Source organism: Leopardus geoffroyi, chromosome B4 (genome assembly GCF_018350155.1).
Source record: "Leopardus geoffroyi isolate Oge1 chromosome B4, O.geoffroyi_Oge1_pat1.0, whole genome shotgun sequence".
Lineage (NCBI taxonomy): Eukaryota > Metazoa > Chordata > Mammalia > Carnivora > Felidae > Leopardus > Leopardus geoffroyi.
The window spans coordinates 42,788,301-42,802,291 of NC_059341.1; the positions used below are offsets into that span (position 1 = coordinate 42,788,301).

General features: G+C 44.2%; 1 protein-coding gene across 1 annotated transcript; it reads left to right on the forward strand.

Annotated features, from left to right (window-relative positions):
* The first annotated feature begins 969 nt into the window (after positions 1–969).
* On the forward strand, positions 970–10,805 carry APOBEC1 (apolipoprotein B mRNA editing enzyme catalytic subunit 1). Its single transcript, XM_045464739.1, has 5 exons — positions 970–1,070; positions 6,249–6,276; positions 8,115–8,512; positions 9,350–9,468; positions 10,545–10,805. The coding sequence occupies exons 1-5, from the start codon at positions 1,055–1,057 to the stop codon at positions 10,692–10,694; spliced, it is 711 nt and encodes a 236-aa protein (XP_045320695.1). The 5' UTR covers positions 970–1,054; the 3' UTR covers positions 10,695–10,805.
* The last annotated feature ends 3,186 nt before the right edge of the window (positions 10,806–13,991 follow it).

Genomic DNA, 13,991 nt, shown 5'->3' on the forward strand with positions numbered 1-13,991 from the left:
AGCTGGAGTCAGACGCCCAACCGACTGAACCACCCAGCTGCCCCTCTTCTTCATAACTCTTTAACCGCCACTCCAACAGCTGCTTTATCTTGTGGAGGCTCTACTTTGACTTTCATAATTAAGGGAGATCTTATATGTAGGGGCTTAGGTATAATAGGGGTGATGGTCCTTGAGATTCAGAGTTCAGAAGCTCTAGTTGTGAGACCCTAGAGGGAGGGAGCCTTGGGTCTTGAAAATGCCCTCAATTCTGGGAGGGTGTGCTGAGCCTCAGAGATGCATGAGCCAGGGTTCAGGCAACAGGAGGCAACGGCAGTCTGGAGCACAGTATTCACTTCCTCAAGAAGGATGAGAAAGCAGGAGTGGACCTGGCCGTACACTTAACCTTAGCTTCAAAACGGAAGAGGGATCACCAAAGACGTAATTAGATGCACTAATTACCCAACTCAGAGGCCAAAGTCCTCCTGATTTTGCATCTATCGGTGCCCCTCCCCGTTCCAACAAGATTGGGGGCAAAGAACAAAATAAGAGGAAGTTAGAAATAAGTAAATAATCGCTAAAGATATAAGCAAATGGTCGCTCAAGTAAAGAAATAAGTAAGTAATCCTCAGCGTCTGCACCAGGTAACGTTGAAAGCCTTCAGATTCTACAAACCCGTCGGTTCTCTCTTCTCTTTGTTCTTCCTTCGAGCTCTCTAATGAAGCATGATTGATCAGTCTTGCCTGACCCTTCATTTTTAAAAGAGGGCAACGTTCCTAAATTCAGAGGTTTCCGGGAAAAAACTTGGAAATGCAGATATCCTCGGTGATATACTCTACAGAATCCTAAGCTTTCTTATCAACACATTGATGTGAATTCCCCACACCTCCTTCCCTCTTAATCTGCTTACTGTTTGTACAGTCGAGATACCCGGCAATTGCCGGAGACTCAGGACTGAGTCATCCTCTGCCCCAGCCAGGTATCAGCGGCCACACCTATGATGTCCAGGCGTGTTGTTGGTAAGAGCGATCAGCACAATATATGGTTCCGGGGGGGAAAAGTCCAGTGACAGAGCACCATGGCTTCTGACAAAGGTAAAACGGACCGGGGGGCCTGGCAAGCTCTATATTCATGAAAAGGGCAGATATTCTGTGTGTGTGTGTGTGTGTGTGTGTGTGTGTGTGTGTGTGTGTGTGTCCTGCCTGTGCTTGTGTCGTCCTTGAGCGTTTTTCAACTTTCCTGTGTATTAATATATTCATACGACTCTTAAACGGGATTTATTATTATTCTTAATACTAACTATTCACATCCACAAATGATTTTGATCAAATGACACCAAATCGATGCTTGTTTCACCGTAATAAAAAGTTCAGTGAAAAATACAACTGTTAAATAACAGTTTAAAAAATAGCGGCGGGGGGCGCCCGGGTGGCTTAGTCGGTGTCTGACTCTTGATTTGGGCTCAGGTTCAGATTTCGCAGTTCATGCGATTGAGCTCCACGTCGGGCTCTGCACTGACAGTAAGGAGCCTGTTTAGGATGCTCTCTCTCCTTCTCTCTCCGCCCCTCCCCCATTCATTCTCTCTCTTTCTCTCTCTGTCAAAAATTAATTAAAAAAATAAGTACATGAAGTTAAAAAAAAGAAAGTCTTTTTTTTTAATGTTTATTTTTGAGACAGAAAAAGACAGAGCATGAGCAGGGGGGTGGGGCAGAGAGAGAGAGAGAGAGGGAGACACAGAATCCGAAGCGGGCTCCAGGCTCTGAGCTGTCAGCACAGAGCCCGACGCGGGGCTCGAACCCACAAATCATGAGATCACGACCTGAGCCGAAGTCGGACGCTTAACTGACTGAGCCGCCCAGATGCCCCTCTTAGCTGTTTCTTTTGACTGAAGGATCATCTCCATTCCCTGAAACTTTGTACATTGGGAACTCAGATGACTGAGTCGTGCCCCATGTTGACTCAGTTTACATCCTAGCTCCAAATTCTGCTGCTAACTCTATTGTTCTTTTCTTTTCCTAAGGGCAGTGATTGTTGCTTCTTTCTCTCCCTCCTTCCGCATTAACTTGATTCAGAGGGAGACTTTTGTCACCTTTGAGATCCTTTGTGCGGCAGCATTTTGCTGTCAATGCCCTCAGTACCCACTGGGCTCCAGGTGAAGTCAGCTTCTCCTCTGCTGGTTCAACAAGATCTTTTCATATCTGGGCACCTGAGTGCCTCAGCTGGTTAAACGTCCCACTCTTGGTGTCGGCTCAGGTCGTGATCTCACAGTACTTGAGTCTGAGCCCCGCATCAGGCTCAGCGCTGGCAGCGTGGAACCTGCTTGGGATTCTCTCTCCCTCTCTCTCTGCCCCTCCCCACTCTCTGTCAAACTAAATGAATAAACTTAAAAAAAAAAAAAAGGAATATCTTTCCATATGTATTTTGCAAATGTTTTTTCACTCCTCTCACTGACGCAGATCTTTCTTCGTTCCTCTTGATTTGTGGTTTAAAAAGTACAGGTGCGCATAGGGGCGCCTGGGTGGCTCAGTCGGCTGAGCGTCCGAATTCGGCTTAGGTCATGATCTTGCAGTTTGTGAGTTCAGGCCCCGCGTCAGACTCTGTGCTGACAGCTCAGAGCCTGGAGCCTGCTTCGGATTCTTGTCTCCCTCTCTCTCTGCCCTCCCCTGCTCTGTTTCTGTCTGTGTCTCTCTCTCTCTCTCAAAAATAAACAAGAATTAAAAAAAAAAAAAAAAAAAGGCACGTTTTACCTACTCAGCCAGCCAGGCACCCCAAAAGTACATCTATATTAAGCCAGTGGTGCCCCGGCTTCTCTCCATACTACTAAATACTCCTTAAGTAGTTATTTTGAGATAATCAAAGTTTAAAAACGTGCAGCTTTAAGAATAATAGAGAGGTTCCTTATACACTTTGCTCAGTTCCCCCCAATGGTTACGTTTTGCAAAACTATAGAATAATCTCACAACCTATGGCTTCTCAGCCTGTGGCTAAGATCAAGTGTAGAATAATGTCACAACCAGAATACTAACATTGACGCAACCCACCTATTTTATTCAGATTTCTCCAGTTGCACTTGTAGTCATTTATGTGTATTTAGTTTTTTCTTTCTTTTTTTTAATGTTTATTTCTTTGTTTTGAATTTTTAAAAAATGTTTATTTATTTTAGAGAGAGAGAGAGAGGGAGACAGAGCATGAGCAGGAGTTGGGGGTGGGGGGAGGGGGTTGCGCAGAGAGAGGGAGACACAGAATCCAAAGCGGGTTCCAGACTCTGAGCTGTTCGCACAGAGCCTGACGTGGGGCTCGAACCCACAAACCGTGAGATCATGACCTGAGCTGCAATCAAGTCGGCCGCTTAACCGACTGAGCCACCCAGGCGCCTCTGTGTGTATTTAGTTGTAGGCAATTTTGTCACCTGCAGAGGTCTGTGTTCTCACCACCATGATCATTCCAACAGTACAGAGATATTTTATTGCCCTTTTATAACCAAACCCTCCTTCCTCCTGCCCCACCCCTGTTCTTAATTCTTAAGAACCACTGATCTGTCCTCACTTCTAAAATTTTGCCACTCAAAATGTTAGACAAATGGAATCATGCAGAATGCAACTTTTTGAGATTGCTCCCCCCTCCCCCAGCATAATTCCTTGGAGATTCATCCAAGTTATTACATGTATCAATAGTTTGTTCCTTTTTATTGCTAAATTCCATTCCATTTACCACGGATTGTTTAACATCTGGACGTCTAGGTGGATGCCAGTTTTTAGATATTACAAATCAAAGCGATAGAAACATTTGCATACAGCCTTCGTGGGAGCCTACATTTTCGTGTCTCTGAGATAAATGCCCAGGATGCAGTTGCTGGGTTATATGGCAGTTGCATTTTCAATTATTGCTGTTGCTTTTATTTTTTAAAAAATTTTTAATTAACCTTTATTTTATTTTATTTTTTTTAACGTTTATTTATTTTTGAGACAGAGAAAGACAGAGCATGAACGGGGGAGGGTCAGAGAGAGAAAGAGAGGGAGACACAGAATCTGAAACAGGCTCCAGGCTCTGAGCTGTCAGCACAGAGCCCGACGCGGGGCTCGAACTCACGGACCTCGAGATCATGACCTGAGCCGAAGTCGGCCGCTTAACCGACTGAGCCACCCAGGCGCCCCGTTGTTTTCAATTAAGAAACTTCTGGGATACCTGGGTGTCAGTTGAGCAACCAACTCTTGATTTCAGCGCAGGCCATGATCTCTCATTTGTGAGGTCGAGCCCTGCATTAGGCTCCTCACTGAGCACGGACCCTCCTTGGGATCTCTCTCTGCCCCCATCCTCTCTCAAAATAAATAAGTAAACTTTAAAAATAAAAATAAAATAATAATAACGATTAAGAAAGTGCCTGTTTCCTGGAGTGGCTGTACCAGTTTATGTTCCCACCAACAATGTATGAGAGAGCCACTCTCTCCGCATAATATTGTTCTCTCTCTGTCTCTTCGTTCCTCTGTGTATATATTTAGGTATCCCATAATTGATAGTAGTGAGACTCGTTCAGTCATTTGTTCAATAAATATCTACTGCCAACATGTTTCAGGCAGTGTGATGATAGAGTCTAGAACAAGATATTCATAATCCGTATCTCACATAATTTATAATTCATTGTTACTACGGTCGTGTAAATACCAATCAAAATATAGCATGATATGGGAATGCAAACTGGTGCAGCCACTCTGGAAAACAGTACGGAGGTTCCTCAAAACATTCAAAATAGAACTACCCTACGACCCAGCAATTGCACTACTAGGGATTTATCCAAGGGATACAGGGGTGCTGTTTCGAAGGGGCACATGCACCCCCATGTTTATAGCAGCACGATCAACAATAGCCAAAGTATGGAACGAGCCCACATGTCCATCGATGGATGAATGGATAAAGAAGGTGTGGTATATATATACAATGGAGTATTACCTGGCAATCAAAAAGAATGACATCTTGCCATTCGCAACTACGTGGATGGAACTGGAGGGTATTATGCTAAGTGAAATTAGTCAGTCAGAGAAAGACAAAAATCATATGACTTCACTCATATGAGGACTTTAAGAGACAAACCAGATGATGGGGCGCCTGGGTGGCGCAGTCGGTTAAGCGTCCGACTTCAGCCAGGTCACGATCTCGAGGTCCGTGAGTTCGAGCCCCGCGTCGGGCTCTGGGCTGATGGCTCAGAGCCTGGAGCCTGTTTCCGATTCTGTGTCTCCCTCTCTCTCTGCCCCTCCCCCATTCATGCTCTGTCTCTCTCTGTCCCAAAAAATAAATAAAAACGTTGGAAAAAAAAAAAAAAAAGAGACAAACCAGATGAACGTAAGGGAAGGGAAGCAAAAATAATATAAAAACAGGGAGGGGGACGAAACATAAGGGACTCTTAAATATAGAGAACAAACTGAGGGTTGCTGGAGGGGTTGTGGGAGAGGGATGGGCTAAATGGGTAAGGGGTATTAAGGAAGTCACTTGGGATAAGCACTGGGTGCTTATACCTAGATATAACTTATACCTACCTTATACCTAGTGATACCTAGGTGTAACTGGGTGTCATAGCTAGGGGATGAATCACTGGAATCGAGTCCTGAACTCATTGTGGCACTCTATGTTAACTAACTTGGATGTAAATTAAAAAATAAATAAAATATAAGAAAAATAGCTCCATAAAATATATACATATGTAACATGATAATTGCTGTGATGAAGGACATACAGGGTGCTGCGGAAGCAGGTAGAAATTACACATAGGAGCCTCTGAGGAATGACTGTCTCATTGCACTTGATCATTCTTGCTGGAGCCTGAAGGAGGATGTTCTGGTTTGGGATTGGGCAAATAGATTTTTGGCAGAGCCCTTACAAATTTGGCTTTTCTTGAGGGTCCAATCCAATTAATATAGGAGAGACTCTTTTAACCCCATTTTCTTTTTTTTTTTTTTAATTTTTTTTTAACGCTTATTTATTTTTGAGACAGAGAGAGACAGAGCATGAATGGGGGAGGGGCAGAGAGAGAGGGAGATGCAGAATCGGAAGCAGGCTCCAGGCTCTGAGCCATCAGCCCAGAGCCTGACGCGGGGCTCGAACTCACGAACCGTGAGATCGTGACCTGAGCTGAAGTCAGACGCTCAACCAACTGCGCCACCCAGGCGCCCCTTAACCCCATTTTCTGATATGGTTTGCAGGTTTAGAAAAACAGAGTATTTTTCTGAGCTAAATATGTGTGTGTGTGTTATTTGACATAATCGTCTCTTGGTCAACAGGGTCTTCCGCTGGAGATGCTACCTTGAGGTAAGACTGATATTATCATAGGAGCACCTGGGTGGCTCAGTTGGTTAAGCATCCGAGTGCAGATCAGGTAATGATCTCACAGTTGGTGAGTTCAAGCCCCGCATCAGGCTCTGGGCTGACCGCTCAGAGCCTGGAGCCTGCTTTGGATTCTGTGTCTCCTCTCTCTGCCTTTCCTCTGCTCTCTCTCTGCCTCTCTCCAAAATAAATAAACATTAAAAAAAAAAGAGAAAAGAATACTACCATAGTGAGCATTTAATTCAGCAAGAAAAAGTGGATTTAAGAGCTGTAGGACTATAGCTTTCCATATTTTTCCTTTCTTGTTGTATCATGTTCCCACTCTTTCCTTTTGCCTTTTCTTTCTTTTTTTTTTAATTTTATTTTTTACATTTATTTATTTATTTTTGAGAGAGAGAGAGAGAGAGAGAGAGAGAGCACAAGCGGGGGAGGGGCAGAGAGAGAGAGAGGGAGACACAGAATCCGAAGCAGGCTCCAGGCTCTGAACTGTCAGCACAGAGCCCGATGCGGGGCTCGAACCCACAAACCACGAGATCATGACCCGAGCCGAAGTCAGACGTTCAGCCTACTGAACCACCCAGGCGCCCCACCTTTTGCCTTTTCTAACTTCATTCTCTATAACTATTGCTTTTTTAAAAGTTTATTTTTTTATTTTGAGAGAGAGAGGGCACACACACGAGCTAGGGGCTGGGGGCAGACAGAGAGAATCCCAAGCAGGCTCCATGCGGAGCCTGCTGTGGGCCCAAGAGTTGGATGCTCAGCTGACTGAGCCACCCAGGCGCCCTATGATTATTGCTTCCTATATCTTTGTTTGTATGTCTTTTGGTTTCTGTTTAAATAAATTACCTTCCAGTTTTGTTCTGTTACTGTTTTATCTTCATACTTCTCTGTTTAAATCACATGACTTGATAGCCATTAGCGAAAGGTCCAGAGAGCTCATTTGTCACTTTGAGTTCACCTTTTTATTTTATACTATATTCCCATTTTTCAGACGTAGCATTATAACAGGGGGACTTTTGTCAGGGAATAAATTATCTCACGATGGGTGGGAGGACTGATCTATGTGGTCAATAAATGTAATACTTTAGGGATGAGTGGAAATATTGGGATGTAATAAGCTGATGACTCAACCATATGGCAAAGAAGAGTACTCATCACGATCTTGAGTTTCCCCTGAGTTACAGCTCTGAGACGTGGAAAGTATTAAATCTACAGATGTCATTGGGAGGGGCGCTTGGCTGGCTCAGTCAGTGGAGCATGTGACTCTTGGTCTTGGTGTGGTCAGTCTGAGCCCCACAGTGGGTGTAGAGACTGTTAAAGACAAAAATCTTTAAAAAATAAATAAATAAAGATGCCACTGGGAGCAATTTGAATTTTTTTCTTATGAGGAATTAGTATGCAGAATTTCATGCCGAGGAATCCTGAGGCTTCTTCTCTCTTCAGACTTGGCAATAGAATCTTGTTGGCAGTTTGAGGTTCCTACCTAAAATTTAGTTAGAGTCCCCTGAGGAACGTTGAGGTGTAGGGATTGGAACATGGTGTCTCTACATATTTATGCCTGAATTCAAAACTTCCAAGCAACGGTATAGAGAGAGTGGTAACTCCATGACGTGAGGTGGGAAAACTCTCTTCACTATGCTTGTGAGAGAAACTCTGATGATTCAGACGGGCCCACCTAGATAACTTGGGGAGACAGATTAGAAAAGAAAATGTCCTGAGATGTCATGTTTGAGATCTGTGTGATAAGAGAGGGGAACATGAAATCACTCCTAGGGTCCCTCTAAAGATTGCCTGATAGCATGGGGGTGCTTTTTGTGTTTCAGGAGAAGAATTGAACCCCGGGAGTTTGAAGTCTTCTTTGACCCCAGAGAACTCCGCAAAGAGGCCTGTCTGCTCTATGAAATTAAGTGGGGCGCAAGCCATAGGATCTGGCGAAACTCGGGCAGAAATACCGCCAACCACGTTGAGCTCAATTTTATAGAAAAATTTACTTCAGAAAGACATTTTTGCCCCTCCGTCAGCTGTTCCATCACCTGGTTCCTGTCCTGGAGTCCCTGTTGGGAATGCTCCAAGGCTATCAGAGGATTTTTGAGTCAACACCCTAGCGTGACTCTGGTTATTTATGTATCTCGGCTCTTCTGGCACCTGGATCAACAAAACCGGCAAGGACTCAGGGACCTCATCAACAGTGGTGTGACCGTCCAGATTATGAGAGTCCCAGGTAAAAACAACAAACAGAGGACCTTACGTGTTGATGCGAGACTGTGCTGGTAGCATGTTTCTAGGCCAGAAGAGTGACTATCCCACTTCGGAAGTCTCAGAAGTGAAAGTCCGGGGGCGCCTGGGTGGCTCAGTCAGTTAAAAGTCTGACTTGGGCTCAGGGCAGGATCTAGCAGTTCGTGAGTTCGAGCCCGGCATCGGGCTCTCTGCTGTCAGCACAGAACCTGCTTCAGATCCTCTCTCTCTCTCTCTCTCTCTCTCTGTCCCTCCCCCACTGTGCTCTCTCCCTCCCTCTCTCTCTCTCTCTCTCTCTGTCTCTCCTAAATAAATAAATAAACTTTAAAGAGTGCCTGGCTAGCTCAGTTAAGTGTCCAACTTTGGCTCAGGTCATGATCTGGCAGTTCGTGGGTTCAAGCCCTGCATCAGACTCTGTCCTGACAGCTTGGATTCTGTGTTTCTCTCTTATCTCTGCCCTTCTCCCACTGCTGCTCTGTCTCTTTCTATCTCTCAAAAATGAATAAATTTAAAAAAAAAAAAAAGAAGAAGAAGAAGCAGGGAAAGTCCAAAATAACATGAGAAAGGACCAGGTCTGATATTCACAGCAAGGAAAATATGAAAAAGAGGGCTCTCTTCTCCATGCCTGCACCTGCCATGGTGACCCGTCAGCCATCTTGGAATAAACTATGTTGTTGTTTTTAGGGATTCAGGGGGAGGTTAGTCCATCCCCAACAGCAAATAGGCTGACGGGTTTTATATAACGTGTATCTATAAGCTGGGCTCTCTTTAAAGTAACTTTCTGCTCTATTAGCTGAATGAACCAAAATTTGTGTCTCCTTAGAGTATGATCACTGCTGGAGGAATTTTGTCAACTACCCACCTGGGGAAGAAGATCACTGGCCCAGATACCCTGTTGTATGGATGAAGCTGTATGCACTGGAACTGCACTGCATAATTCTGGTAAGTTAATTTATTTTATTTTCTATTATTTTATTAGGTTTTGTTTATTTAAGTAATCTCTACACCCAACGCAGGGCTCGAACCTATGACCCTGAGATCAACACTTGCATGATCCTCCAACTGAGCCAGCCAGGAGCCCCTCTAGTCGGTCACATTAAGGGACAAAGATTATGATACCAAAAGAAACATCCTTCTTCAAACTTCTTTTCTGATAAATTGATATGTCTTTTCTTCACCATCTCTTTGTCATTTATATTGAAATTTAGTTATTTAACTTCTTTTTTTTTTTTTAATTTTTTTTTCAACGTTTATTTATTTTTTTGGGGACAGAGAGAGACAGAGCGTGAACGGGGGAGGGGCAGAGAGAGAGAGAGACACAGAATCGGAAACAGGCTCCAGGCTCTGAGCCATCAGCCCAGAGCCCGACGCGGGGCTCAAACTCACGGACCGCGAGATCGTGACCTGGCTGAAGTCGGACGCTTAACTGACTGCGCCACCCAGGCGCCCCAAGTTATTTAACTTCTTGACGTACCTTAAGAAAGTGTGAGAACGGGGCATCTGGGGGGTTCAGTCAGACTCCTGATTTTGGCTTTTGGCTCAGGTCATGACCTCACGGTTGGTGAGACCAAGCCCCTCATCCGGCTCTGGGCTGACAGCGTGTGGCCTGCTTGGGATTCTCTCTCTTCCTCTCTCTCTCTGCCCCTTCCCCACTCTCTCTCTCTCTCTGTCTCAAAATAAATAAGTAAACTTAAAACAAACAAAAAAGAAAATGCGAGAAGAGCAAGACAATCTCTATAGGAAATAAATGAGAGAAGGGAACAGATAAACTGGCTTAAGATATACATGGACTCCACATTAACTTGATATTATTATTATTATTATTATTACAACACTTACTGGCTCTACAGAATTCCAGATATTCTCTTTTCCCATATTGATGTGTGTCATCCTATTGAAGAAACGTAGGCGTCCCATTTGTATTCTCTTGAAAGTTGCTCAATAAACTTCCAACTAATGTTTTGAAATGTTTGTGGTTACAATAGTATCAAGAAAAATATTCTTTTTTTTCCTTCCAGAGTCTCCCTCCCTGCTTAAAGATTTTAAGAAGATGTCAGAATCAGCTTACATTGTTCAGACTTACTCTTCAAAAATGCCATTACCAAATGATTCCCCCCCATGTCCTTTTAGCTACAGGATTGATACAACTTCCTGTGACTTGGAGATGAATGGAATGATTCCTTGTGGGGCGCCTGGGTGGTTCAGCTGCTTGGGCGTCCAACTGCGGCTCAGGTCATGATCTCAGGGTCCATGAGTTCAAGCCCCGCGCGGGGCTCTGTGCTGACAGCTCAGAGCCTGGCACCTGCTTCTGATTCTGTGTCCCTCTCTCTGCCCCTCCCTGCCTCATGCTCTGTCTGTCTGTCTCTCTCTCTCAAAAATTAAAAAATTAAAAAAAAAAAAAAAAAAAAGAATGATTCCTGCGTACTCTGTTTCAGTAGCAGGCACTGATGCCCCACGAAAAAGAGAATGCCACTGGAATGTAGAAATTTTCAGCTTGTGTTTCTATACACCACCAACAAATTATCTAAAAACGAAAAAAATTTAAATCCCATTCACAAGAGCATCACAAATAATTAAGGGGTCCTTGGGTCGCTAAATAAGGTGTGAGTCTGACTTCGGCTCAGGTCATGATCTCACGGCTCCTGAGTTCAAGCCCCTCACAGGGCTCTGTGCTGACAGTGAGGAGACTACTCAGGGTTCTCTCTCTCTCTCCCTCTCTCCCTGCCCCTCCCCTGCTTGTGTGCTCTCTCTCTCTCTCTCACTCTCAAAATAAAATAAAATAAAAACTTTATTATTTTTTTTAAATGTTTATTTATCTTTGAGAGAGAGACAGAGACAGAGACAGAGTGTGAGCAGGGGAGGGGCAGAGAGAGGGAGACAGAATCCGAAGCAGGCTCCAGGCTCTGAGCTGTCAGCACAGAGCCCGACGCGGGGCTCCAACTCATGAACCGTGAGATCATGACCCGAGCTGAAGTCGGGCACCCAACTGATGGAACCACCCAGGGGCCCATAAAATAAAATAAAATAAAATAAAATAAAATAAAATAAAATAAAATCTTAAAAAAAACTATCATATGATTCAACAATGTTATTTCTGGGTATATATCTGAAGGAAATAAAATCACTATCTCAAAGAGGTATCTGCACCCCATGTTCATTGCAACATTGTCTCCAATAGTCAAGACATGCAAACAACCTAAGTGTCCATCACCAGGAATGGATAAAGAAGATGTGATGTGTATTATACACACACACACACACACACACACACACACACGCACACACGCACACCTGTAACTATGAGGTGATGAATGTGTTTACTCACTTTATTGTAGTAATAAGTTTGCAATATATATTATATTAAATTATTATGTTGTACACTTTAAACTTACACAACATTGTATGTTACTACGTCTCAATAGTGCTGAAGGGGAAAAAAAAGAGATTTAAAAAAGAATCTAGGGGGGCGCCTGGGTGGCTCAGTTGGTTAAGCGTCCGACTTCAGCTCAGGTCATGATCAGGTCAGTGAATTCAAGCCCTGAGTCAGGCTCTGTGCTGACAGCTCAGAGCCTGGAGCCTGTTTCCGAGTCTGTGTCTCCCTCTCTCTGACCCTCCCCTGTTCATGCTCTGTCTCTCCCCGTCTCAAAAATAAATAAAACGTTAAAAAAAAAATAAAAAATAAAAAAGAGTCTCGGAATTTTAACAAACAGTAGCATCACAGGTCGTGTCATCCACTGCTGTCTCACAAATTATTCTAGTACTTTGTGGCTTAAAGCAACAGTAAATATTTATTATGTCAGCTTCATCAGGAATTCGGGAGTGTGTTTGTGGCTCAGGGTCTCTCGTGAGGTTTCTGTCAAGCTGTCAGCCAGAACTGCCGTCATCTTCAGGCTTGACTGAGGCCGGAGAATATGCTTCCCGAGTGGCACATTCACATGGCTGGAAAGTAGAGGCTAGTGGTTGATGGGAGGTCTGTTCCTTGCCATGTAGGTAGCCCTCTCCACAGGGCTGCTCAGCTGTCCTCACGACCCGACACCAGGCTTTCTACAGAGCAAGCATCTAAGAGAGACCAACGTGGAAACTGCAGTATCTTTAATGCCTGAGTCTTGGAATCATACGCTATTTCTTCTGCAGTCTTCTATTGGTAACACCAGCCAGCCATGATCCAATGTGGGAGGGGACTACACAAGGGCTTGGATCCCAGGAGATGAGAATCATTGGAAGCCATCTTGGGTTTTAACGGTAGGGACTTTTGCTGTGTGTTTTTAGGACAAACAATTTCATGAAGCCAATTCCTAAGATGCTCAAGGGAAACAAAGAACAAGTTTTTATTTGATTCTGACTCAGAACATCCTAAGATTTAACAGACGATCTATTAGCCCAAATTTATAGGATGACGTACTGTTGTAATTAGCAGCCTTTTAAACTTGGAGCAGTTATACACAAAAAAAGGGTTATTTCTTGCTCACACTGAAGCCTAATGTAAATCGGGTGAGGATGTTCTTGCTGCCTGCAGTTACTCAGGGACCCAGATTCCTTCCATCTGGTGACTCCACCATCTCCTATGGCCTTGGAACTCTCTACTGAATTCTCCACATTCGGCCATCTTATAGGAGACAGCATACACAGGAGGGGACAGAGAAGAGACAAGAAAGCGTTAAGCTGCACGAAAGAGTGTTTTTAGAATCCAGGACCGGATATGGCAAACGTCACTTTTGACCCAATTCCACTAACCAAAAATCAATCGTGTGGCCCCACCCAGCTCTAAGAAAGACAGAAACACAGTCCAGGAGGAGAAGAAAATGGAGTTTGGTGAACATATAAAGTGCTTGCCGCATGAAGAGACTAGGAAGTTGAAATATTATACAATTTAGCCGGGGTCAGACAAGGAACCCTGTGGGGCTAAAAGTCAGTGTGCTTTTTTAAAAAATTACTGAAGTTTTAAAACATTTTGTTTGAGCACTCAGGACACACCAGTTACTAGGACCTCCCCAGTTTTCAAAATGGAGTCAGACTGGCTCAGTCACTTGCTCACTTGTCTTCCTGGGTTGGTGTAGAGACACAAGGCAGTCTTTTGGGAGGCCAAAAGAGGGGCTGGGAACTTATTAGGTATCTCAGTGAAGCCTGTCTAAGCATTTTTTTAAAAAACTACTGTGAAAGTTGGGGCGCCTGAGTGGCTCAGTTGGTTAAGCGACTGACTTCGGCTCAGGTCGTGATCTCACAGTGTGTGGGTTCGAGCCCCCGCATAGGGCTCTGTGCTGACCGCTTGCTCGGAGCCTGGACCCTGCTTCAGATTCTGTGTCTTCCCTCCCCCCCTCACGCTTTGTCTCACTGTTTCTCAAAAATAAATGAATGTAAAAAAAAAAAAAAAAAAAAAAAAGCCAGGGGCCACAAAGCTTCAGATGAGTTTGAGTTAGCTGGATGAGAAAGAAAACTAAGGAGAAGGCTGGCAGGTTGGGAAAAGT

Bases quoted from the DNA above. Each gene is read 5' to 3' on its own strand.
- APOBEC1 (XM_045464739.1), top strand. The intron at 6,277-8,114 runs GTAAGACTGATA...TTTGTGTTTCAG, and splicing joins GCTGGAGATGCTACCTTGAG to GAGAAGAATTGAACCCCGGG. The intron at 9,469-10,544 runs GTAAGTTAATTT...TTTTCCTTCCAG, and splicing joins AACTGCACTGCATAATTCTG to AGTCTCCCTCCCTGCTTAAA.